Raw genomic sequence first — 26,225 nt, 5'->3', positions numbered from 1 at the left:
TTCTTTAACATTAAATGTTAAACGAGGACAGATGATGAATCCGAGGCATCGGAGGCATCCGAGCGACGTTTCCGAACGCAGCCGTTATGTTCAGTACTTACTGTATATTTTTTATTTGCATTTTTATATTTTAATATAATATAATCTTTTTTCTAAAATATATTATCTCTAAAATGGTGAATTTCTTTATTTATTCCTCAAATTTTTTTTTTAGTTTTTAACAATTTTTTAGAATTTATTTTCAAGTTATTACTTAATAATCTTTTGTCTAACATAAGGAATAATAATAACTAATTGCATATATAGAACAATTGATTTGAAGTTTCTAATGGAAAATTACGATTATAGGATGAACAGAATAATCAGGAAGATTCAGACTCTTCAGAAATGGATGAGATAGAACCTAGATTAAAATATGTTAGGATACGTAATGATTTGGAACATATCCTGCAAAATGATGCAGCTAGTTGCATTGCTGTACATCCAAAAGTAAGAATCGTCTATGAGTAATTATAGAATTTTAATTTTTAAATATATTACATTTTTTTAACGGTAATCGTTGCTTATGGCGAATTCGATTGGAAGCACTAGTGCGCACTGGTACATATTAAAGTGCATTGTACACTGATTTAATTGTAGTATATAAAAATGAAATGCAAATATTTCGAATTACGAAATACATATTTTACCTAATAGTACAATAAAATGTATTGAGTATTTCAAGATTTAATCGATTTCTATGTTTATTTATAAACATATCTTTACGTTATTTTGTGTACGATGGCTTTAATGTGCACCAGTGCGCACTGAGTGCGTCCAATCGAATTCGCTATTAGTTTCCTTACCCTTGATGTTGATAAAATCATTCGACACGTTTTTGGAACCAATCTGGGAATAAAAGTTTCTCTTTCTGTCCCGTGAACCGAGATATCGATTGTATTCAGGTTAGGAAATCTGTCACCTCGATAAGTATAGATTGTTACATAAAAAAATTCTGTTTTATAAATACAAATTCCTTACTTTAAAAATAAATTCTTACTTTAAAAACAATTCTCTACTTTAAAAACACAAGTTTTCTGCTTTGAAAACATTATTTTCTATAATTTTTGTTTTTGCAATAGAGAATTGTTTTTAAAAACAGAGAATCTGTTTTTTTTTTTTAAACAGAAAATTTATGTTTTTAAAGCAGATAAATACCTAACCAAACAAATTCTCTGTTGTAAAAACAAAAATTACATAGAAAATAATTTGTGTTTTTAAAACAGGGAATTTGTATTTTTAAAACAAAATTTGTTCTTTTAAAGCAGGGAATTTATATATAGGTAATTGAAACAGAAAATACTTCTTCTAGCCTCACTTACTGTGATGTTCTCATGTTCCTCTATCTATGCCATTGTGATGTGACAGATTTCCTAAACTAAATAGTCGTCAACTGTAACGATTAATATCTCAGTCCACGGGATAGAGCGACACTTTTTTTGCCATATTTGTTCATTTCGTGGAAAAACGCGTTGAATGATCCTAATTTTATCAACGTCAAAGATGAGAAGGCTAAACTCAACAATTGCCTTATAACAATTTTAACTTTACGGATACAGATAAAAGTAAGGATATTAATTTTTTTAATTGATTTTATTCTTTTGATCTAGTTCCTTTGTCTGGGATCACATTGGGGAATGATCCATCTTTTAGACCATCAAGGAAACAATATAAAATCTAAAATGCTACAGGCACACACAGTAGCAGTCAATCAGATATCCATAGATTATAATGGAGATTTTATCGCCTCTTGCAGTGATGATGGAAAGGTTTTTATTTATGGACTGTATAGTACAGAAAACAATCATAATATGAGCATGGGTAGACTAGTCAAGAGTATAGCGATTGACCCAAATTATAAAAGTGGTAGTGGCAGAAGATTTATTACAGGTTTCTCTTTAATCTCTTAAATTTTTATAGCATACATGATATGATCTTTTGGAGCTTATGATAAAAATAATTTTTAAATCAAACTTAACTTCAACTTTTAATAAATAAATAAATATTTGTAACCCATAGGTGATGACAAGTTAATACTTTATGAAAAGACTTTTCTGGCCAGGATGAAGCCAACAGTGCTTTGTGAAGCAGAGGGTGGAGTCAGATCTGTCGCATGGTTCGGTCACTTTGTTGCATGGGCTTCTGATACTGGCGTGAGAGTCTATGATCTTGATGCTAGATGTTCATTGGGACTTATTAAGTGGTCCTGTACTGCAGAGTAAGCATTGCAGAAAAGCGTATATACAATTAGGGCTGGGCATGTATTTGAAATACTTTTATTTGGAAAACAGTATTTGTAACACAATTATATTTTGTATTTTGCATTTCAGCATAGCACATAAAAGTATTTTGTATTTCGTGTTTTAATATTTCGAAGCTAGCAAAAGATTGAAAGTATATGTCTTGTGTATGTTGTATTTTTAAATACTGAGGTTTACAATTGATCTTATTTGAATTATAAAATATAAAATACTTTCAGTTTTTCGATTTAAAATATAAAATGCATAATACCTTTTATGCTATGCTGAAATATAAAATATAATTGTATTATAAATATTGTGTTTAAAATAAAAGTATTTTAAATATATGCTCAGTCTTGTATACAATATTATAGAGGTTGCAAGATTAGATAAATTTTGCTGAAAGAACTATGAATAGAACAAAACTTTTATGGGAACTGTGTATCATTTACTTTTCTTGGAGCCGATTGTTCCATCTTCGGATGAACTATATGATAATTTACCTACTGCAGGGTAGCGATCATGTGTCTTTCTTTAGAGCGGAAACGTGTGAAAAGTGAAAATTTTCATGCATGTTGGAGCACGCAACATAAATATACAATTAAATCTAATATTTAGAACAGAAATTTTTTAAATCATATATATATTTCATGTGGACTTTGTGATATTATTTCATGCAGGGCGTCACCAGAACACTATAGGTGCAATTTGCAGTGGTCAGACGACAAGACGCTATTGATTGGGTGGGTAGATATTGTGCGCATCTGTCATATTAGGAGACGTACTATGCAAGAAATGGTCAATCGAGATTTGCCCGAATTTGTAGTAGATCCAGGTAATCAATAAAGCGTATTTATTCTTTTTTAAAATACTTTTTATTGCGGAACTATTAAGAGGATAAGTTCAGACTAAATTAGCAAGAACGAACAATTATGAATGAAATACTTAGAGATGTATATAATTGTGAGTGGTTTTGCTTTGATATATTCTAAAGAAATAGAATATTTGTCAACATAAATTTAAGTTCGTCCGTATTCGCGGTGATGCATGAAACAAACTGTTGAACTACGTTGGGGAATACACACCGAGTGTCTCCAAGTGTCATTCTATTCTTGTTATTCAGTATTAAATAAGTATTAAATAAGAATAAAATTGATACTTGGAGACATTTGGCGTGTATTTCCGAACGCAGCCTTCGTTTATTCATCTTTTTGTGTTTTTAACCTTACAATGCTATCGCTTATATCGAGTGAATAATTGTTACCGACATATAAATTTTACGTACAAAGAAATAGGCCGTTTTTATAATGCCTGTTTTTTAAAAAAACATTTTGTGCTTTTAATGACAAAATACTTATAATCTAGATTTTTATATAATAATACAAATAATCTAATTATTAATTTAAATGATGAAAGACAAAATTAGCACGTTATCAAATTCAATCTTGAAATGATATGGATTTTGTAGTCCAATTGTGCCTGCACACGTGCGACTTCTTATATACTTAAAAAAATATATAATATAAAATAATAATACAAAACTACTAAAAATTGAAATCACATCTTTGTTACAATACTGATCACTATAAGACCCAAATTGATAGGTATATAAAAAAAATTTTAAAGCTTGTCTTTGCTTGTCCTAGTTTTAGCATGGCAGATTGGACCTCCTAATGATCTAATGACTATGAAGGCATAGTTTAGCGCTCAACGATTTCGCTCATTTGTACGTAAAATTTTATATAACAATAGCATTCTAAGGTTAAATCTAGATTTAATTTGAATTATAATAAGAAATATTTAGAATGCAAGAATCATTTCATTACATTTTATTTTTCAGTGTCAACATTTCAAGTAGATTTTTATATATCTGGTATAGCACCATTAAAGAATCAGTTAATATTATTGGGTTGCCTAAAGGAGCTAGATGAAGATGGAAAGAATCAACGCCCAACTCTACATGTGGTTGAACCAAAATATCAAGATTTCTCGGTAATATGTGCAAATTCTCTTACCTTACGCGGTTACAAGGAATACAGCTGCAATGATTATCATTTGGACTGTTTAAAAGAAGAAAATAGGTAAATAAAATCAATATCATAAAATTGTTATATTAAAATGAATTTGAGAGATGATGCATGATTTCATGTGTGAATGGTTAATTCATAGTTGGCAGATTTTGGATTCGAACCCTCTGACTCTTTAATTTGTATATCTCTTGATTTTATAAATTGATTAAGAAATTAAAGGTTGTCAGAGTATGAGGTGACAATAGCAATTTGTTTCAAAATATAGTTTAGTAAGAGATTAAAATCAATTTAAATATGTGCCATAAAAAACTTTAAGATAATCTTTAAATATGATAAAAATTAGTTTTAACAAATATCATTTTTCTAGAATATTAATATGTAATGATTCACACAAATTATTAATAAATTTGTCTGATATTTAAGATGTGAAACAAAAATCTGAATTCAAATGTACTTTCCCATTTTTAAGAATTTTTGAAAAATATCTTTTTTAATTTCAATTATGTTTTTCCTATCAAAGAGTTTAAGATTTCGTTCCATCTATCCATTCCTTCGATTTATTTTTCATATAGGAAAATTCTTTACAGATTTTTCATTGTTAGTCCAAAGGATATTGTAGTGGCTAGTTTATATGATACAGACGACAGAATCGAATGGCTACTGAGCCACGGAAAGTTCGAGCAAGCTTTGGAAGCTGTAACAGCAAATAATGGCAAAGATTGCAAGAGACATACTGTATTAGATGTTGGGCGTATTTATTTGGATCACTTATTAGCATGTGGAAAATACGATGAAGCTGGAAAACTTTGTCTCAAAGTGTTAGGACGAAATAAAAAATTATGGGAGGAAGAGGTGAGAGATATTATGTTGCAAAGTTATTGCATGTTCAATATTTATTTTACGAAAAACTGCTGTTTCCAGTTACATTTAAGTTTGTGTCTTATCAAATTGTTTTGCTTCGATATGACATAAGCCTTCTTTCTTGCCTCGAGACAGGTTTACAAATTTGCTAGAGTGCATCAGTTGCGTTCAATTTCGTCCTACTTGCCTCGGGGTGACGTTATTCTCGATCCATTAATCTATGAAATGGTGCTATATGAATATCTAAAAATGGATCCTGACGGTTTTTTACAATTGGTCAAGGAATGGTCTCCAAATTTATATACAGTGGCGGCGGTAGTTAACGGCGTATTGGAACATTTACTCGTTCACAATCAACGACAGAACGTATTATTAGAAGCGTTAGCCATTTTATACATCCACGACGGCAAATACGATAAAGCGCTTGCTATGTATTTGAAGCTGCGGCACAAGGATGTCTTCCAATTGATCCAAAAGTATCAGTTGTATAATTCGGTATACGATATGATCGAAGGTTTGATGGATCTGGACACAGAACGTGCCATACAATTTTTTCTAGAGAAAGACAGAGTGCCGTCTGACATGGTTGTACAAAAATTGCAACATAATCATCGTTATTTATATTTGGTAATTGTTATTTATATTTAGAATCAATATAATACAATTTTCATGTGAGAAATATGCATATATTTATGAATAACATTTAATATTTTGTAATTCAACCGTAACATTTGTGATTTTTTTAAATTTTGTTTTTCTTAAATATATAGTATTATTAAAATAGGGACTTCATTTTGAAAATAATTATTTTCTTATATAATTTAATTATATAATTTGTTCTTTTTCAGTATCTAGATGCATTAGATAAGAGAGACACGAAGGATTCGAAGGGCAAGTACCATGGTCTTCTGGTACGATTGTATGCCGATTATTCGAGAGACAAGTTATTACCGCTTTTACGTCGCTCTGATAATTATCCGATACAACAGGCTCTGGATATTTGTAGCCAACGTCGATTTTATCCAGAAATGGTGTATCTGTTGGGCAGAATTGGAAACACTTCAGAAGCCTTGGCGCTCATGACGAGAGAACTCAACGACATGGAAAGTGCAATTGTATTTTGTCAGGAACATGACGATGAAGAGTTGTGGAATGATCTAATTAATTACTCACTTGACAAACCTGGTATGCATCAAATCATGACGTTGAAGAGCATTTTGGATGCTCGAATTTAAAGTTCCAAAAAAGTTCAAATTCAATAAAATTTAAATAAAGTTTAATTCAAAATAAATTTTTATATGTTTCAGCGGCTATTACATTCCTCCTTCAAAAAATCGGCACTTACGTTGATCCTAGGCTTATGGTGCAAAGAATAGAACCTACTTTGGAAATTCCAGGTTTAAAGAAAGCATTGGTTAAAATGATGTGCGACTACAATCTGCAGGTGTCCGTGCAGGAAGGTTGTAAAAAAATACTGTCCAACGATTATTTCAATCTCCACGAGCGACTTGTTCGTTGTCATCAAAACGGCATATTTGTCGATGGTATGCAATTTTATTAAATAATTGATTCCAAAAAATAAAAATAAGGTTGCTGTAAAACTGAAAATCAGGGAAATGTCAGGGAAATTGAAAACGATCAAGGAAATTAGAAAAAAATCAGGGAATTTTGCAAAAATTTCTGGAAAATTAAAATTTTTGTTTTTAAAGAAGTTCAATATACGTACATAACATGCAGTTTTGATTAGCGCACATGTAAGAGCTATGGCATATGTACAAAGAAAACTCAAAGAAATTCTAAAGTCGTCTATTTTACCGATTCCGACACTTATCACGGAACAAGTCTGAATGGATTCCGATCGGAATTTTATTCCATTTTCTCTAGAAAACATAATAAAAATCTAGAGAATAATTGAATAATTCCAATATGAATCCATTCCGATTCGTTCCACGATAGGTACCCAATAGGACTTACACATACCATTTATATGTCATTTATGTATCACTACGCACTACGAGCGCACGCTCGTACTACATCAATATCGCACGCACGCACGCACGCGCGTGCCAAAATTAATGTGACATTTTTATGAACTTTGTTAGACGACACGTATAAAAAGTGCAGTTTTTAATTGCTTGTATCTCAATATTGAAACGGTCAATTTCATTGTAATTGCACAAGCGTGTCAAAGTTCAGCAGAGAAAGCAGCTTTGTAAAATTCTTCAATATGATTGGTTTATACATTTAAATTCAGAAGGATTCAAAAGTAACAACCGACTGTATTGAAGAATTTTACAACAGTTGCAAAGCTGTTTTCTCTGCTGAGCGCAGTCAAAGTCTTCTAGTATAATATATATAATAATTTGATTTCAAAAGAAATTCTGACTTCAATTCGCGGATGTACCCCATCTTAAGTTTTTTGTGTGCGATATTTTTACATGCCCTCACGTCGATTCAGCTTGGTGTTCGTTTCATTTGTGTTATAGTGTCACAGTCGATAAAGTTGTTTTGTTTCGTATCTCTCTGAGAGAAAAAAACCTGAGAGGCGCGTTTTTTCAGAAAAAAACCAGAGAGTGATCATCCCGGTCCCCTCTTTTTCGTATATTAAACTTCGTAGGGTAATGGTCCATGTTTTTCTAGTTCTCTCCCATGCTATTATGTGGGTTAGACAAGGACGAACAATCAATTGATTATTCGTTCTTGTCTAATCTACAGCAGTGCCTGTACAGCGCTAAGAAAGGCGCTTATATACATTTTTTCCTAGCGCTTTTTTAACGCTTTGTAGGCGCTGTGTGCTACTTGGGATACTGACCATAAAATCGGGGTATCGTAAATAGATGTGGTGGAAATCTGTGCTAAATCGCGATGTCGAAAATGGAGGTATAAATTTATGATACATACACAAAAAGTGATATTCATATTTCTTCCGTTCTTATTTTAAGATTGTCTTAAGTAATATCTTATGGGCTTTCTATAACAAGTTTTTTTAAAATTATATCAAATGAGAGAGAGAATCTGTTAAACTGTTAGGCATAATGTTATTATTTTGATAGTTTACATAAAATAGAAAATATCATTTAATATTTTTTATTATGAGCCGGCGAGCCGCAGAAAATTAATTGGCTTTATGCGGTTCGCGGGCCGTGGTTTGCACATCACTGAATTATACAGTAAGCTATTCTTTGTGATATAGTAAACTATTTTTCATGTAAAAAGTATCATTGAATTTTTTTCTTTGCAGATGATCAAATGTGTGGAGCTTGCCATAGGAAAATAATTGTAAGAGGTATTTATAAGTAATTAGTTTTTTAGTTACTTATAATTCTAATTACATGATTATAATTCACTTTTTTTTTCTCTAGAGCCGCGGAATATAGTTGTATTTTATTGTAAGCATTGTTTTCACGAAGATTGTCTACCTAATTTTGATTTGGTCGTACGTATGATATTTCGTTTATGCTGATTTTATTTCATTATTTATGAATTATTATAGTACTCTTAAATTTCAGGAAAATTGTGTGATATGCAATTCGCAAAAAGAAATGACTCCTGGCAGAAAATGATAAAGGTAAACTACTTCATTATGCAACATGTACAAAATCGGAAGCTTTACAAGGACTAATACTATGTGTATTTCAACCAAGTATTTTGGTGTGGTCGAGACTATGTTGCATTTGTATAACAATTAATAAATAAAGGTAATTATTTACTTATGGTACCACTTGGGTTTTACTTCTTAATTTTATATAATTCAACTTGGTTAGTTAAGTCTATAGCATTTAGGTCTATAGCATTTTTGTGTTTGCGAGATTACGGTTGCCCGGTTCTTCTTCAATCAATCACGATGTAGCGAGTCCATAATAGGTTGGCAACCGTCAATCGTAATCGTCAACTCGTAGTTTGATACTCCTTATTTTTATTTTTACGGAAATATGATAATTTTTAGAACTTGATCGGTTCAGCCTTTATTGAGATCCAATAAATCGATCTTCCGCAACTCGCCGACCCGCGTAAAGGAACACGGTAGTGTTGCTTGTCTTAGTGCTGAGATTCAACCGTGTCTCCTGATAGACGCAAGGCACTAAAATTGCACTTTAACTGTAAATATCTCAAAAACTATAGACCGCCATTTAATTGTTAAGGTGAAGTTACTCGGGATTATGACTTTGACAACATATGTCAAGGTCAAAGTCATCGGCGTGGTGTCCGTTAAAGTAAATAATTACCTGAATAAATTAAAATTATTTATGAAAAATGAATTTTAATTTATATGTGATTGCATGGAAGTGCACATACTATAATATATAACAAATTTAATTTATTTCGATATATGTATAATGCCAGAATAAAATTTATAATGATTCTTCGCTCCTGATGTCATAATTTAATATAGTTGTAAATAGAAAACAAAGAAAAAGATTTTTATGAATTAATTTAAAGTCCTTGCTTTTTTTGCTTAATAAAAATAATGACATTGCATTTTATGAATTACTCACATTTCCGTTTTTTTATTTAATAGTTTGAATTAAATATAAAGAAAAAGTTTGTAAAGAAAAAGTTGTTAAAAAAATATGGGATAGGATGGAGTATTACGAGCACCTTAATTTATTATGAGCAAACATTTTGATATATCCAGCATACTGAAAAATAAAAAAAATTTGTGCATACCATTTGATAAATTTGATGTTTTATGTATTATTGATTATATACATAGCTATTAACTTTTGTGAACTATTTTACGAATAAAATAAAGTTGTCTCTTTTATGAACTTTTATGAACTTTATTTATTTATGTTATCAAAACAATAATTTATTAATTTTGCATTTTATACAGATCCCGCAAAAGCCTCAGGGTCAGATTAATCTCTCGACAGATACCGATTTATGTCAGATTACATTGTCAATATATTGACGGTATCCCACACCTTCAATTTTTGGGCAAAATGCTTTGAAGTGCTGTATCGTGAAATCTATGGCATTGACAGGTTTTACTGAAAAATTGATAATGAAAAATTAAATACCGCTTGTCGAAGTAGATTGAGTGCAGAGTTTATCTAGGGAATGAATTTATTACCAACAAGAAGAATCTGGATATAATCCGCGATTAGCTGCTTTATTTCAGGATGATCCGCCAGATAATCCGTGTATCGAGCTATATCATAAGACTGTTAAAAGAAAAACTTGTATAAAAATTTATTTGTAAAAAGGATGTATGTGCGTGTATGTGAGTGTGTTTTACATTTTACGTTTTAAGTATTTCTATGTGGTAGGGCTTATAAGCGGTAAGGGGGTTCGCATACTTTTCATAACAATAATCATAAGATGTACCGTAAATGGGCTTTCTACAATAAGGAGTTTTTGCAATACTGTTTATTCAGATACGGTGAACGCTAAAGTCAGGTTATCTTCTTAACAACTAAAGTCTTAAACATAATGAAAAGCACAGACAATAAGGAACAGAAAATAAGAGATTTCAACCTATCAGAAAGCGTCTATTCTAGTATACATGGTTTCTGATAAGAAATTTGTTACTTCCTGTTCCTATTGCCTGTGCTTTTCATTGTGTTTTCAACTTTATTAAGAAAAGGATAACGTGACTTTAGCGTTCACCGTATCTGAAGCCACGTTATTGCAAAAACTCCCTATTAAGTCATTACCTAAGCTTTAAGTCTTAAGTAATAAGAAATTGACCAATCTTTAACCCCGGATCTACAATAGAGTTTTAAGCCTTAAGCCATAAAAAATGGACGAATCATAGTCGATTATTCTCCTCGAATTCGACTATAATTGGTCAATTTCTTACGACTTAAGACTTAAAACACCTATTGTAGATCCGGGGTAAGTCTTAAGCTATAAGAAATTGACCAATCATAGTCAATTATTCTTCTCACATTCAACTGTAATTGGTCAATTTCTTACGGCTTAAGACTTAAAGCTTAGATAATGACTTATTATAGAAAGAGTTAGCCATTCAGAGCTGAAAGTTTTTGAAAATTCTTGACTAATTCTAACGGTACGGCTTACGATTACTGTTATGAAAAGTGTGTGCGGACACCCTAAAGAAATTATGTTGGATTTATTACTAGTTATGGTAAAAGTTTCGATCAGGGAACCCCGCTTCGATGATCATATGTTATCAAGATCATAATGCTGACCTCCGACAGATTTTATCCGTCACTCGTTATTCGTTAAAAAATTATTAACAAAAAAGGTTTAAAAAAACGTCTTATTTCTGCTACATGTTACAAATTATTATTCCAAATCCTCCCTTCCTTGTGTAATAACTTTCCACGCGAAGCGAAGTCTACCCCACTTCTTTCCCTGTTTAGAGGCGTCCGACTTTTCATGTGAAGCGAAGTCCACCTTATACCCCCCTGCTTACGGATGTTCGACTTTTTACACGAAGCGAGGTCCATTGCACATCCCCCCTAGTTAGGGGCGTTATTAATAATTGGTGTAATTAACGATTGGCTAATCATTAGTGCTTACGTTTTACTGCTTAAGTATTTTTGTGTGCTATAGCCCTTAAGCAGTAAGCGAATCGATGAATCACAGTAGAGACTATAAAATCATAACGTCTAGCTTTCCTAAGGATTCTGAGAAACATTTATTATGGCTTAAACCTATTAATAGAACAACCGTGTGTAAAATCACCGAACTAAGTTCAAAACATTTTGAAGCAATATTTTTTCGATGCAGTAGTAGTAGTAGTAGTAGTAGTAGTAGTAGTAGTAATGTGACACGGAGAAGATTTTTGCTACTCACAGCTGTCCTATTTATGTACTGGCAATTAAAATAATATTAAAGGTAATGTTTTTGTAGTTAAAAATGTTTCTGTTTCTATAATATAGAAATTTAATTATAAGAATTATCGTAGAATTATCATGTGATAAAATATCTTAATAATATTATGTATGTATTTTTCTATAGAAAGTAACTCGCAATTAATAGGATGTCTTAAACAAATCAATACTAATTACATAATACATCCAACAGTTAGCGAACACGAGAAAATATATAACAAATCAGTTTTGACGCTTACTGAAATGAAAACGTTTGATTGACAAGACAGATTGTGTAATAAAGAACAAATGCCATTATAAAATAATGTGAGGTATCTACATTTAAATAAAATATATGATTCACATTTGGTTGTAGCATTTATAAAAATATAAAAATAAAATAAATGCGGTACTCAACAAAAAATAGTTGAGTAATTTGTAGTAGCTTGTAGTTGAGTTGTAGAATACCGCATATTGATTTTTTAAATTTATGAGAAGAGATATACATATATAATTTAATTCTAACAGATTAGAAAACATTGAAGAAATTTTTAATAGAATGGAAAACGTGGAAGAAGAATCCAAAGTTAATCCAGATCAAAATTCAATTTATGAAAAGATGAAAGAGAATGCACTAAGTAATAGAAAAAGGTAAAATTAAAAATCTTACGGACACATAATAATGCTATAATTTTTATGTAAATATATATAATTCACCCTAAAAAATATAAGGTTGTATTATTCTCAAAAATGGATTCGATATATGTTTCATAAAGTAATATAAGCTTATAAAACATAAAATTTATATGTTCTTTTTCAAAAGATGTCTTTACATATAAATTTATTATATATAAGATATTAAATAATAGATAAATATATTTTTTGTAATGTAAAATCATTGTACTAGCGTTGTAAATGCTTTAACCTATCTAGATAAAGAGTGTAAAATGCCTCAATTTAAAAAAAAGCGACCTAACAACTCAATTCTGTTTTATACTGAATGATATATTCGGTCTTTTAAATTCACGAAATAAATTTTACAAAATTGAATCCCAAAAATGTATATCAAAAGACAATTTTCCAATTATTGTGAACAAAATTGATGAGTATATTAAATACATAGTTTCTTTAAAAAATAATGAGAACATTCCAATATTACTTACAGAACGGAAAATTGAATTCTTAGGCTTCATAATTTGCTTAAAAAGTGTTATTGGTATTTATTACTAATATATAGAATCATTTGAAAATAAATGGGATTATTTATTAACATATGAAATGTCGCGATATACAGTTAACACACCCACACACACACACACCTTCGACTGTTTTTTGATGTGATTTCTCTGCGATTCAATAAAGGTAGTCATAATCATGGTATAAAGAAAATGCTGGATTCACCCTGCATCTGTCGTACGACGAAAATCGGATGCAGGGTGAATCTAGCAAAAGGGTATGCTCACGCGCATGCGACCAATTAAATTTGCAAAGCGTGACATCACACTTTGACTGCACAATGGTCTACCAGCGGATGAGCATACCCTTGTCTTTATATATCATATAGTATAGTCATAATCATGGTGGAAGAAGACAAGTGAGACAATGGCTGCGTTCAGCAGAACGTTTGTTTTGCAACTGTTGGAAGTTTCCTTCGCGCTGATTGGATCATACTTTTAGATCTAGAAGAATGGTCCTATCTCAGCAGACAATCATAAAACTGTTGCAAAACTGTTGAGTCTGCTGAACGCAACCAATGCGCATAACGACAATTCAGAGCAATCAGCTAGCCAATCAATTTGGATCCTAAATTTTGGTCTTACTGCGCATCTTTCAAGTTGTCTCGCCTACCTTCTTCCACCATGGTCACATAATCCCCTACACAAAGTTGCTGAAAGTTGCACTACTCAACATTAGGTTTCTGTTTTCTGTGGCTGAACTAGTGTACATACACTTTTGGAACTTAAAGTGAGATAGATGTATGTTTGATATTTAACGAAAGCGAGAAAGAGAGTTCTAGTTCCTAGCAGGAACAGGAACAAACCAATTGCATGTTACAGCAAATTTGCAGCTATATTGCTGCAAATTCTGTGCTGTATGGGATAATAATCCGACATGCCGACAATTTCAAACTGTTTTTAAATAATTACTCGTACACATACGTACATTTATATGTTGGTAAGATCTCGAAAATTTCAATTGATAAATATCAATTTATCTCGCTCGATTCACGGTCAGAACCGGATGTCGTAACAGGAGAAGTTTTGAAAACAGAGCCCGAGGCCTCGGATCGAACGACCGTTTGAGGTGCACGGGTTTTAAAATCTTTTTTTAGTAATTATACACGTATATAATTATAATATTTTATATTGTAACTACCCCTGACTTTTGCGCGCGATAGCTCGTCGGATTTTAACTGATCGATCGCAAAAGAGGTTCGCATGGTAAGGTGCGTTGCAATATAATAGTATTTCATGACATATTGCAGAATCCTTTCAGAATTGTTGCATATGAAATGTGAAAGATTGAAAGATTTCTGAAAATTTTCCGCAACAATCGGTGCTGTTTGGGTATGCTATGTTTATGCATTTTGTATGCGATAACCCAGGATGTGATTGGATAATTTTCTTTATACATACGCGTTTAACCCGGATCCCTCATACGGGCAACAACGCTCTGACACCGAACGCTGATTGGTGAAAAACTGATTGTGGGGGTAAATTTACCCCCACAAACGGCTTTTCACTAATCAGCTCTCGGTATCAAAGCGCTGAGGAGATTCGGACTTGTGCGGCTATGCAAGTTGCGTGAATATACCCTTAAAATCTTGAGCGATCGTCTTATCTTGTTTGTTATCATTGATGACAGGACGAATCAACCAGCGTCGATACGGAATGACAATTCGAGACTCGAGTATCTTGATCAAACGAACGAATTTACGCGCACATATATGCGACTTGCCGAAGACATCCGGCAGCAACCTGCCGAAATTACCCCCAAACGCGAGGTTCTACAATCGGTGGAAACGAAATCTTCAAAAGCTCGTTCTTGTTTCCACTCGACATCCTTTAACAGGTTTAATTTTACGCAGCCAAACAGCTGTTGCTTTCGAAAAGAGAAGACACTCAAGATCACCTCATCGATGGACGATTCACCCATGTAGTATGTTGAGGTATGAAAATTTAAGAAATCAGCTTTCGACTATTTTGTGTGAGTACAAAGTGTAACAGGGAATACGTTACCATAGGTTCTACTGGGACACAATAATGACTGTAACGTTTTTATATATTTTTGTAACAATTCCACATATTATGTGCTTCTACAGGATCGGAAAGAGCAGCAGTTCTGAATATTGGAATATCGTCTATCCAATTTACACTGTTTGTATTATTGACATATTCCTGAATTTTATTACTGGATTTGTATCTCCAGATGGACATGAGATTTTTCTTGATCCTACTCTAATAGCACGGTGATTGTGCCATGATAATGTAAAATTCAGACAGCACGTATGTTCAAAATTGAGATGTAAGACCGAGATGTCTTAAACATCTTAAAAATGTTTTAAAAATATCGTCATTATGTTTGAAAGATCATTAAATGATGCTTTATGTTACATAATGTGTTATCTTTGTGCTACATGGTGTTGCCTGGAAGATTAAATTCATCATTATTTCTCACTATTACCTACTTTACTTATTTAAATATATAAAGTGAAAACTGTATAATTACGCAGACATTATATAAAGGGATACTTCTTCATTGACTTTATCAGCTCGGTACCATACGCATGGTTTTACCCAACACTTATCTTACCGCCTGGTCCAAATTCAAATTCTTTATTACTTATAATTGAATTCTTGCCTATTTTAAAATTGATTCGCATATCTACAGTACGACGAAATGTTCAGCACATCACTGCAGTAATTTATAATTATATAATTATCATTTAAATATTAATGTTTTTTTTAATTTTATAAATAAATCAATTTGTATTATTCTTTAATAGAGTTTTGGGGTCTCTCAAGCTCAACATATAACAATGTGGTTTATTATTTTAACATTACTAATTTTTCATTGGAGTAGCTGTATAAGTTATGTTTTTCCATACGTCATCATGCATGTACGAGGAAAAACTTTGGAAGTACGGATATGATTTCTATAAGTGAATTGGTCTGTCAAGAACATTTTTTAATTACTTTGTATTAAAACGCTGAATAAATAAAAAATAATTATACACTATCTCCCTATTTATATGAAATAATTTCAGAACTCGGATGCAAATTATGTTTCGACAAAACTTCATAATATATCCGACTGGGAAGTTTATTTACTGTTTGTGCATATTGGCATGAGTAATTTTATAGGTTCCAATTTTATAGAATTCGAAAGTTTTGGTATTTTGGACACAATAATAAGATGCATATTTCTTCTGATAGGAAAAGGCTACATAATTTATTTGATTGGTATTAAGTCATTCCTTGTTACGTTAAATTTCCAATATTGCATTTCGTAACAATTTTTTTGTTTTTATTAAGATAATGTTATCTTTTAGTCGTTTTACAAATATAAATAGAATAAATATTAACTCGACAGTAAGAGACAGTTCTTATGATCGCAGTTACGATCCTGCAACTTTTGGAATCGTCTGCAAAACCAAAACTCAAATATCAACGGATCATACACGAAGTAAAAGAATACATTCATCAGAAGAAGCTTCCGCTATATTTACAAAACAAGCTGATTTTCTATTACAAGTATCGCTACTATAATTGTTTCTTCAAAGAGAATATTATATCTGATACTCTTTCGGGTTAGTTAAAAACAATGAGAATGAATAAGAAGGTTGAATTATTAACTAATTCCTAAGATGTTAAAACGATAAGCTGATAAAGTATATACTTTCTTATGTTTTCCAATACTCCCTTAGGTCATTTAAATCAAGAAATTCTATTCCATGGTAGCCAAAGATTGCTAGATATTATGATTCTTCGCAACTTGCCCCGTAATGTTCTTGGTGATTTAATAAGTAATTTTTTTCTCTCGTATTAATAATAATAATAATAATATTTATTGTTACCACTATATCTGTACTACTATTGTTACATTGTATTACTAATTGTTACTACCCCGGGTAGCAAGCACACATCATTATGACATCGAATACTAGGCATGTATTCACTAATAACGTCAAGTAACCGAAAACGACAGTTACTTTAATATGGAAATTATTTTAATATTTACGTTTTACTGAAGACATTATTTCATGTATCATTGACATAATATTTCGGTCTTGCGCTGTAATTTTCATTTTAAATTGATATTATATTATTATATTGGTATCTAGAAATAAGTTTTCTTAAGTCATATATTAATTTTTGTTTGTTTATATTTATTGTTTTACCGCATGCATTTATAATTTGTCTTAAATTTAATAAGGATTGCAAACAAAGTCTTTCTTTTTCAACTGAATTTTGTATACAAACTTTATTATTTAAGTATCATCGGTATAATGTCAATTTATAATCATTTTTCATTGTTCGATATCAGTCAACTAAATAATAACATTAAAAGACATAAATATTCTTGATCATATGTTAATACAAAATTATCATTTTTACATCACATTTAATAATGATTAATTATTATTTTTCTTAATTAAGTAATAATTATAAATAAGTACCTCAGACAGAATCATGCACAAAATCGAGACATGAGATTCTTTAAAAATATCATTAAGGTGTCTTTTGGAACATCACGTCATTAATACATCTTATTGTATTCTAATTTTGGACATGCATGTTGTCTAAAATATTAACTAATGTACTGACTTCTTCTATCTAATTGTGCTCTCTTTAAGTAAATAACAGAAAATATGAGATATAGGTATGCTCTCCGCACATAAAAATAAGTCAAAATTGTAGTTATATGTTTAATCTTTTTGACAACATTTATTAAATTGATCTGTCACGAGCATATCTCTATTAACGTTAAGTGTTCGTGATCATCATAATATATCAGTCTCGTACAGTCGCAGAAGTTAATCAACGCTAAATACGTACATGGTTTGGAATGGGTAACCTTTTTTTTTCCTAAGTACCTTTTTTGGTCATAACTATGTCGTCATTTTATCCTTGTGAATGTAACGCCAATAATCTGATTACTGTTAAACTTTTTATTATAATTATTAAACAATTATTTTTACTATTTAACCGTCTTAAATTTAATTTATTGTACATCACATTATTTATATTTATTTTAACGTGATGCTAAATGGTGCAACATTTGTCACAATCATGCTTTAACGTCCGTACAATTGCGGTCTTACTATTGTATACGTTTTCTACTTTCGGCTATTATTTATTTCGAAAGTTGAAGATTTTTATTTTAATGATAAATTGATTTATCGTAGATTCATTGAAGCCAGTGATATATCTTAAGGGAGATGTAATTTACAAAGCTAGTATTGAAGGCGAACATATGTATTTTATAGCTAGCGGAACCGTTGCACTGATCACATTGTCTGGGAAAGAAGTAACTGAAAATGTTTAAATAAAAAAAAAAAACGGAATTTAGTGGGGGGTGTACAGCGGGACTATTTCGTTATTTTCAACCTTAAGGTAATATAAAATTTACGGCAACAAACAATAACTTTTTGCAATAATGTGCTTATAACTACCTCATATAATCGTAATAGCTTCAGACAAGCTTCACAAATATAACGTTTAAATGTTCAATATGCTGTTAAGGAACATAAACGATCATGAAAAATAAACGAAAAAGCTGCGCTCTATCCTATATTTTATTGGAAATTACAGTTAAGTATAAATAAGATATTCTCTACACAGATATATCATCTTCATGATGGTGATCACTTTGGCGAAGCTGGCTTGATTTATCCGAATCAACGAAGAGGAGAATCAGTTATCGCTTTAGAAGTGTGCGAGCTGCTTCGCTTGCATCGTCGTGATTTCAAACGCTTTTTTGATGCAAATTCGGAGTTTTATAACAACTTAGAACATATCGTGCATGAACGTTCGAAAAGAATCAAGAAGCTGGAAGAACAGAACATAAGTAAAACGACGAAGCAGTAGTTTTATTCTCTTTACACAGCTGGAATTCTAATTGTAAGCTAGTTTTTATACATCAATCGTACAAAAATTGTTTTTTCTGTTCCAAAAAGGATTTGTTTCAACCAAGCATAATAAACAATTCAATGGGAAAACTGTTATAAATTATTTAACCATAATTTGTATAGATAGCCATAAGATGTAATAAACTTTTGAGATAATTATGTCATTAATACTTAAAAATTTAAGCTCTGAATATATCTCGAATATATTATATTTCTTATGCAAGAGAGATAAGAACGATTAATTGTTTGCTTAATTTGTGTAAACACGTTATTTTTTATCATCAGAAGATTTCTTTTATCTTAATTTGCAATTAGTACATTGTAATGCAATTTTTTAAGATGATAAGAATATAAGAATAAATTTATAGATGAAGCACTACAATCTTTTTCGCGAATTAGATTAAGTCAATTCGAACATCTTTAAATTCTTACATTTATAATTAATTTTATGTTAAATTTTTATATTTTTAGCAATATTTTGACAAAACGACAAAGTAACTATTCAGCATTATAATAAAAATTGGTAAAGTTGTCGAAGTAGATAAATATAGTACGTAGTCAAATCAAGTGTTTTAGAATTAAGTAATGAAAAGTTTTCGTGAACTTTCTATAATGCTTTATTGCACACAAATGACATGAGCGTTCTTATTGGCCTAGATTACATCATATACTTGATATGCGTATCAGGTACTATATTCGTATCAAATTCATATTAAATATTTAGTATGCACTATATAAACGCTGTCGAATCAACTTGGTACGAGCGTACCAAGTAAGTGTATTGTACTGGACTGAGAGATGCGTACCAAATGACATAAATGACGACATAAATGCATGAAACGCATTTTGGAGGAAGTCTATTAAGGGCTATCTTAATTAAAATCGGTGTTATGATTGACTGTTTCTTTCAAACAATATATTAAGATAATATTTGCATTATTTTTTTTCTTACTACGTTCGATGTAAACGCAACCGTGTTAAAGCATTGGTGCGCTCAAAATTTAATACACGTATTAACGTTTTGACGATGTAAACTAAACCGTTAACCGTTCATATTGGTGTAAACAAAACACATAGTTACTTATTTCAAAAAGTATCAAATAAATTAAATTAATTAGCTATCAATAATCAAGTTACAATATTACAGATATCAATTAAAAACATTTATTATCATGTTACACCAAAAAAGTACATTTCCGGGACTCAGAGGTCCATTTTCAACTGAATTTAAATATATTGACAATTAATTAACGCAACATAATTATGTATAGTAACAATTTTTATGATTGAATGCTATCGTCGCAAAACGATGAAACGAGGTGATTCCTGTGTTTGAAACGTCATTCTATTGTGTAAGTATGTAGTGTTATATATTGTTTTTTTTATATACAAATGTTACGTCTAGACTCCACAATTCTTTTCTTTGATGAGGATTTTTGTCATCACTATAAAAATTCTTAATAAGTATTATCGGTGGACCATCTATTTCTGTCACAGAAAGTTGCGATAGTAACGATCTCTTTTATAGAATAATAATTAGCTCGGGAGGATGTTGCTAAACTAATGGCGAATTCGATTGGAAGCACTAGTGCGCATTGGTGCATATTAAAGCCGTTGTACCCTGATTTAATTTGAGTATAAAAATGAAATGCAAATATTTCGAATTATGAAATATATATTTTACCTAATAGTATAATAAAATGTATTGAGTATTTCACGATTTAATCGATTTTTATGTTTATTTATAAACGTATCTTTACGTTATTTTGTGTACGACGTCTTTAATGTACACTAATGCGCACCGAGTGCGCATCTAATCGAATTCGCTATAAATATTCGAACCAAGTACCGAATAAGAGAGGTCTCCCAAGGAACAAAAGAAGTAGTACAGATTAAGGATTTATAAATCGAAACAGCATCGGTTGTTTGAAATAGATGACACTTACAGCTTTGAACTATCGATATTGAACATCTGGCAAATGGTCGATGACGAAAATGACTAATGTTGTTTGAAAGTTAGGGAACCAAAAATTTAGGCCACAAGTGACACCGATCCCAGTATCCAATTCATAATCGATACTACTAATCCTAATCTTAAATTAGATCATTAACATACGTGGCACCTCCATCCGGCACAACCGACTCCTTCGCGAATATAAAAAGGGCCTTTCGCGAATGGAAGTCAGTTCAAGTTGGGCCAGTTAATTGACATTCTGCCGGTCTGCGACCAGTTAGTCAAGTGATTTTAGTTAATTTTTGTTGACTTGATGCGGTCAAGATTTCGTACGATAGTATTCTTATATCTCTCCAAGTGTCGCCCCGGTCCGGTCGAGATCTGATTCTGTACATCCACCACTCTAAAGCTTACTTGATACGCATGGTACTGTGATTCAATAATAGAGTCGAAATACGTACAAGAGAATTCGACAAAGACAAAGACAAGCTCACTGGGTTAGACTGAATGGAGTCTCCTTATGGCCATTCTACAATAAGTCGTTAGTCATAAATCAGAAGTTAGAAGCTGGAAATTGACCACTCACAGTCATCAATTTTTAACTTCTGACTTCTGATTTATGACTAATGGCTTCTTGTAGAAGGCCCATTAGTCTTCCTTCCTGCCGGCCGCTTAGTTGCACCGCACCTGACGGCGCGAACTTCATGGTCTGTGGTTAGACAGTTTCAAAGACTCAATATTTGAAAACTATTGACATCATAACATTTTACTTTTAACATCTTTGACTCATTTTTTAATTGTGGAATATGTATATACGTATCGGCTCCTACGGGTGGTCTGGATTATCCTGTATATTTGAATGTTGAAAAAAAAGAAAGCGAAGATTCTGAGTGCACAAAATGCAAGCAACGCGAACAGATATATGGTAATGATATCAGCGATTTCTAAATCGCTTTGTTTTCTTGGAGATCATTATAAGATGTACGAATGCGTAATACTAATATGTTGCATACGTAAATAAAATTAAAACGCCTTAGAGAGTATATTCAAAATATTCTTGCTTAAAATTATGCCTTTGACATTATATGTAAGAACGATTTATTGTGATATCAGGGCATAAAAGTGTTATTTGCGATTTTGTTTTAAAATAGCCTCATATAATACTTGACTCAACAATTTGAGAGAGAGAGAGAGAGAGAGAAAGCAGACGTAACTCTAACAGATTAAGAATTATAATTATGTGTATAATTCATTTTTTTCTCTTTTTCCTTCTCCCCGCCTCCTTTTTTCTCTCTTTCCTCTCTCTCTCAAAATGTATAATATAAATTCGGTAAATGTAATAATTAAATTACCTATTAATTGAATTATTACATCTGCACTGTTCTGTTGCAGCGGCATTGGAATACACTCGCGATGTAATATGCGGTAAAGACCCGAGAAGATTTGCGCCGCGTAAATTGCCAGCGAAGCCGCTTCTTCCCAAGAAACTGTGAGCGCACTTATAAAGACGAGTTTGCAGAATCAGCACATCATCAAGATCTTGTTCGCTGTAACGTAATCATATTACACATATCTTAATTTGTTGTGAAATTAGACGTTCTTGATACGCATAATTTTTCTGCATCTATTCTGTGTCCTAAAATATGATACAAATGATACTGTTCTGTATTTTAATGGGTGATTGTTTCACATAATTTCACAATAGCACTGTGTTTTAAAAACAACATATGTGCATACCTCGCAGCAACTAAAAACTTTTGGAAGAGTTCATTAGGAACGGTATGAGACCGATCTACGGTGTCTTCATATAGATCTGTTTCTCTGTTATATAGATGCAAAAAATCGGAAAGTTGCTTTGCGGTGATTGCAGCTCGGTCTTTATCGCTCAACTTACTGCATGGTAACTACGGAAAACATTATTAATTCAAACAAATAATTTAACTATGTGATTTATTTCTGATATAAAATTGTTGTACTCTGGACGTAGCGCAATACTTCGACAATAATAGATACTCAATTTATATACTTTAACTTTGAATTTAACTTAAAATTTTAAGAGTCCAGCGGAATCAATATGATAAAATTTGCCCCAAAATAATTTACGAACTAAATCTAAAAGCAACTTATAGTGAGGGTAAATACACTATCTAGATATAAGACACCCATTTTACTAAACCTACCCGTTAGAGTGCTACAATGATGAGTTTAAAAGATTAAAGTTTATATCTCCCAATCAGTTAGACATAACGTAATGAAACAAAAAGCAAATGAAAGAGAAGTTTTAAGTGAATATAGTACAAACTTATCTTTCCAAAAAGAGTAAAAAAAAAAGCATTAAGAGTATATGCTCTTTGAAAAAGAATTAGTGTACAAATTATAAAATTCAAGTGGTACCATCTTTATAAAAATACGTTCTCCTCGAAAAAAAAAAACTTTGTACCAAATTATTTATAATTTATTTATTTTATTATTTTATCATAATGTTGCGACGCTCGTGACAGTATCTCTATCTTTATATTATGCGTTATATCTAATTATGAGATATAATAACTACTTTTGTTTTGTAAACTCATCCTCAAAACTTACTCTAACGGGAAGGTTTAAGAAGTTGAGGAATTAGATAGTGTATTTATTCACTATACACTACTTTGGTTACTGAAAGAGCGAGAGAGCGAGAGAGAGAGAGAGGGGGGGGAGAGGGGGATATGGAGAGAGAGAGAGAGGACGAGAGGCTATTTCGTTAAATTATTTTTGGGGGTAATTTTACCGTACTTATTCCACTTAATCTTTGTCACTGTTAAAATGCCTTAGCATTTTTTAAATAAATTACTTTAGTATATAACAAGATATAATGTTATTACTAATGCGTACCGTAAATAAAAATGGTGTTCTCAAACTGCAAGACGAATGTTGGAGAAACTTCATAACAAGATCGCAACATCCTGGATCTACATTAGGCTGTGATATTTTTCGTAATATATAACCTAGATATAAACCAAAGGCTTTTCTCGCTTCACCAGAACTGAAATATTCGTATGATAAGTTCGTATGATTTTTTTTATCCAAATGGGAAAGAAACATAACAAAACAGATGAATTAATTGAACAATATTCAAAATACTTGAGTACTTGACTAATTGATGATCATTACACGAATAAGAATGCTAATAAGAGCCAACACATGCTGTTAGTGTGTATTTCAGTATTTCTTATTTTATTTCAAATATAAAAGTCAATCAAAATATCGCAAACGATTCGATCCTCTGTTTTGGATCCTCCTCAGTACAGTTAGTAATACGTCTTAAAATCTATAATCAGATGTGTAAGCTATTAATTAAAAGTCGCTTATTATTGCATTTCATTAAAGACGCAAATTTATTTACAAAACATAATCTAACGAAGAGTGAAATAAGCAACTTTTAATTAATAGCTTATACATCTGTTTACATGCGTTTACAATGATTATAGATTTTAAGACATACTAACTGCACTGAGGAGGATCCGAAACAGAGGATCAAAACGTTTGCGATATTTTGATTGACTTTTATATATTTGAAATGAAATAAGAAATACACACTAACAACATGTGTCGGCTCTTATTGGCATTCTTATTCGTGTAATGATTTAATTCATCAGAGCCTGTAACTTACGTTGTTTAATTGATATTCCCCATATGAATTTTATTAACAAACCTAAGTTTATTGCCTTCTTGCATTGATTGCAATACTTGGCTTTTATATTTATGTACATCTATATCTACATTCTCTTTGTTATTCATTCTGTCCAAGCTTTGTTTGTGGCCTTTCACCAACGCTCTTTCATATCTTTCGTACCTACAAGGAAATGATCAATTATTAACTTTTCATCATAGTCATACAAATAAAGCTATAGCAATGCATCGTAATCTATTTTCGCAGTATCCATATTCACTTTTTGTTTCCTTTTTTGTCATTTTTATGATAGTTAATATTTTCTAATAATGTTCAGCTTCTTATATGATCCTACCTATGAAAAATTTGAAGAAATAGATACTCAGTGTTATACAAGGTGTCCCAAAATTCGAGACTCAAAGTACTATAACATCAGTTTTCAAAAAATTAAATAAAAAAATTAGTTGTAAATTTTTATTTTAAGCAATATCTTTGTCTGAGATATTCGGTTTAAATATGGCCAATTACTATCAAGGCATTAGTTTTTGGTCGGTTAAGAAGCATTCCCATGTTGCCCTTAATATTTAAACGTAATAAAAGACAAAAATACAAACTTTTTTGTTTTCAAACGATCAGAGCAACATTCAAACTTTAAGTTGCAATTGGAAAAATAATGTAATAACCATAATTAAGTTGATAAGGAGATAATATCGCCGTGAAAATTACATGGAACTAATTTCTAATCAGCATTTTACTCTCAGATTCAATTTCTGATCAGGTCAAGGACTACATTCTAATCATAGATATTTTGTAACATAAAAAGACTAAATAACTAAGAACTCAATGACATTCAATTTTTTTTAATATTATTTATATTTTTCAATATACTATTCCGTAAATTTGTGAAATAAGCAAAATATAGATACTATATTAATTTATTAATATAATTTCCATACTTTTAATATAATAGATTAATATATTTTTATGACCGACTGCTGTTAATATATAATTTCCATATTATTAATATAATAGAATATGAAAAAAGTAACATTTTTCTTATGAATCGTTTTTTATTTATTAAAAGCTTTTTTTATTTTCTTCTCCTTTTCTTTTACTTCTTTTACTTTTGTTTCTTTAATCTTAATTCCATTCTCAGTTTTTTCTCTTCTATTTTTTTCCTTTTTTCAATCAGATCTTGGTGATACTCTCTCTATTCGTCTGATATAGCCACTGCAAGAATTTAATTTTTTTTCTTTTTTTTAATTCCTGCTTTTGTTTGGGCCAAAACAGACACCTCTTAAATGAAGATGGCACCTTCGAGTCATCTGCTGAAAAATTTATATACAATATAAATAATTATGTTTTATTGTGATTATAGAATAATTATCTCAAAAATTAATAAACATACTTTTTTTAAGAGATTAAGATCGGGTAGCCCTTTCATCCATGTATGGTATACAATTGAAACAAGATTTTGCCTTGAATTTTTTCTTCTACATTCAAACATTCTGCAACCTTGGCATTAGTTTTGGGCTCAA

The 26,225-nt window shown here is 31.1% G+C and overlaps 4 protein-coding genes across 8 annotated transcripts in view; 3 read left to right on the top strand and 1 right to left on the bottom strand.

The window, feature by feature from the left end:
• The first annotated feature begins 354 nt into the window (after positions 1–354).
• On the top strand, positions 355–10,043 carry lt (vacuolar protein sorting-associated protein light). Of its 3 annotated transcripts, none has more exons than XM_018459516.1 (13): positions 355–489; positions 1,650–1,929; positions 2,059–2,257; positions 2,960–3,114; positions 4,120–4,360; positions 4,897–5,161; positions 5,306–5,797; positions 6,019–6,355; positions 6,478–6,714; positions 8,412–8,456; positions 8,533–8,606; positions 8,680–8,868; positions 10,005–10,040. In XM_018459516.1, exons 1-12 carry the CDS (start codon positions 388–390, stop codon positions 8,731–8,733), a joined length of 2,481 nt encoding a protein of 826 aa, XP_018315018.1. In that variant the 5' UTR covers positions 355–387; the 3' UTR covers positions 8,734–8,868; positions 10,005–10,040. The 3 variants fall into 3 exon arrangements, with proteins under 3 accessions (XP_018315018.1, XP_018315020.1, XP_018315019.1); XM_018459517.1 differs by having other exon boundaries at positions 388–489; positions 8,680–8,738; positions 10,005–10,043; XM_018459518.1 differs by lacking the exon at positions 10,005–10,040 and having other exon boundaries at positions 8,412–8,449; positions 8,680–8,738.
• A 239-nt stretch (positions 10,044–10,282) lies between these two features.
• Positions 10,283–26,225, bottom strand: part of TTLL5 (Tubulin tyrosine ligase-like 5) — a 39,817-nt gene continuing 23,874 nt past the window's right edge. For both annotated transcript variants that reach the window (XM_018459519.1, XM_018459520.1), the window contains exons 12-16: positions 24,730–24,870; positions 23,910–24,060; positions 22,776–22,942; positions 22,391–22,585; positions 10,283–10,335 (exon numbers count right to left, since the gene is read on the bottom strand). In XM_018459519.1, coding sequence (XP_018315021.1) covers positions 10,323–10,335; positions 22,391–22,585; positions 22,776–22,942; positions 23,910–24,060; positions 24,730–24,870 — 667 coding nt within the window. In that variant the 3' untranslated portion in view covers positions 10,283–10,322. The remainder of the gene's footprint in view (positions 10,336–22,390; positions 22,586–22,775; positions 22,943–23,909; positions 24,061–24,729; positions 24,871–26,225) is intronic.
• Positions 14,719–22,530, top strand: LOC108730052 (potassium/sodium hyperpolarization-activated cyclic nucleotide-gated channel 3-like). Of its 2 annotated transcripts, none has more exons than XM_018459524.1 (2): positions 14,719–15,121; positions 15,197–15,452. In XM_018459524.1, exons 1-2 carry the CDS (start codon positions 14,811–14,813, stop codon positions 15,423–15,425), a joined length of 540 nt encoding a protein of 179 aa, XP_018315026.1. In that variant the 5' UTR covers positions 14,719–14,810; the 3' UTR covers positions 15,426–15,452. The 2 variants fall into 2 exon arrangements, with proteins under 2 accessions (XP_018315026.1, XP_018315027.1); XM_018459525.1 differs by lacking the exon at positions 15,197–15,452 and adding an exon at positions 22,431–22,530 and having other exon boundaries at positions 14,721–15,121.
• LOC108730050 (potassium/sodium hyperpolarization-activated cyclic nucleotide-gated channel 2) lies at positions 15,461–19,160 on the top strand. The gene is made up of 8 exons (XM_018459521.1): positions 15,461–15,477; positions 15,686–15,872; positions 15,959–16,093; positions 16,220–16,415; positions 16,571–16,762; positions 16,880–16,978; positions 18,362–18,483; positions 18,798–19,160. Exons 1-8 carry the CDS (start codon positions 15,461–15,463, stop codon positions 19,041–19,043), a joined length of 1,194 nt encoding a protein of 397 aa, XP_018315023.1. The 3' UTR covers positions 19,044–19,160.

The sequence above is a fragment of the Mycetomoellerius zeteki genome, unplaced genomic scaffold (genome assembly GCF_001594055.1).
Source record: "Mycetomoellerius zeteki isolate Tzet28-1 unplaced genomic scaffold, Tzet1.0 scaffold83, whole genome shotgun sequence".
In the NCBI taxonomy this organism is placed as follows: domain Eukaryota; kingdom Metazoa; phylum Arthropoda; class Insecta; order Hymenoptera; family Formicidae; genus Mycetomoellerius; species Mycetomoellerius zeteki.
This window is presented reverse-complemented; position numbering and strand designations above follow the sequence as displayed.

Excerpts from the sequence above, each read along its gene's own strand:
- lt (XM_018459517.1), top strand. The coding sequence starts at position 388 with ATGGATGAGATAGAACCTAGATTAAAATATGTTAGGATACGTAATGAT. Across the intron at positions 490-1,649 it reads GCATTGCTGTACATCCAAAA|TTCCTTTGTCTGGGATCACA; the intron begins GTAAGAATCGTC and ends CTTTTGATCTAG. Across the intron at positions 8,607-8,679 it reads TACCTAATTTTGATTTGGTC|GAAAATTGTGTGATATGCAA; the intron begins GTACGTATGATA and ends CTTAAATTTCAG.
- LOC108730052 (XM_018459524.1), top strand. The coding sequence starts at position 14,811 with ATGACAGGACGAATCAACCAGCGTCGATACGGAATGACAATTCGAGAC. Across the intron at positions 15,122-15,196 it reads CACCCATGTAGTATGTTGAG|GTTCTACTGGGACACAATAA; the intron begins GTATGAAAATTT and ends ACGTTACCATAG.
- LOC108730050 (XM_018459521.1), top strand. Across the intron at positions 16,094-16,219 it reads TACGAGGAAAAACTTTGGAA|AACTCGGATGCAAATTATGT; the intron begins GTACGGATATGA and ends AAATAATTTCAG. Across the intron at positions 16,763-16,879 it reads TATATCTGATACTCTTTCGG|GTCATTTAAATCAAGAAATT; the intron begins GTTAGTTAAAAA and ends ATACTCCCTTAG.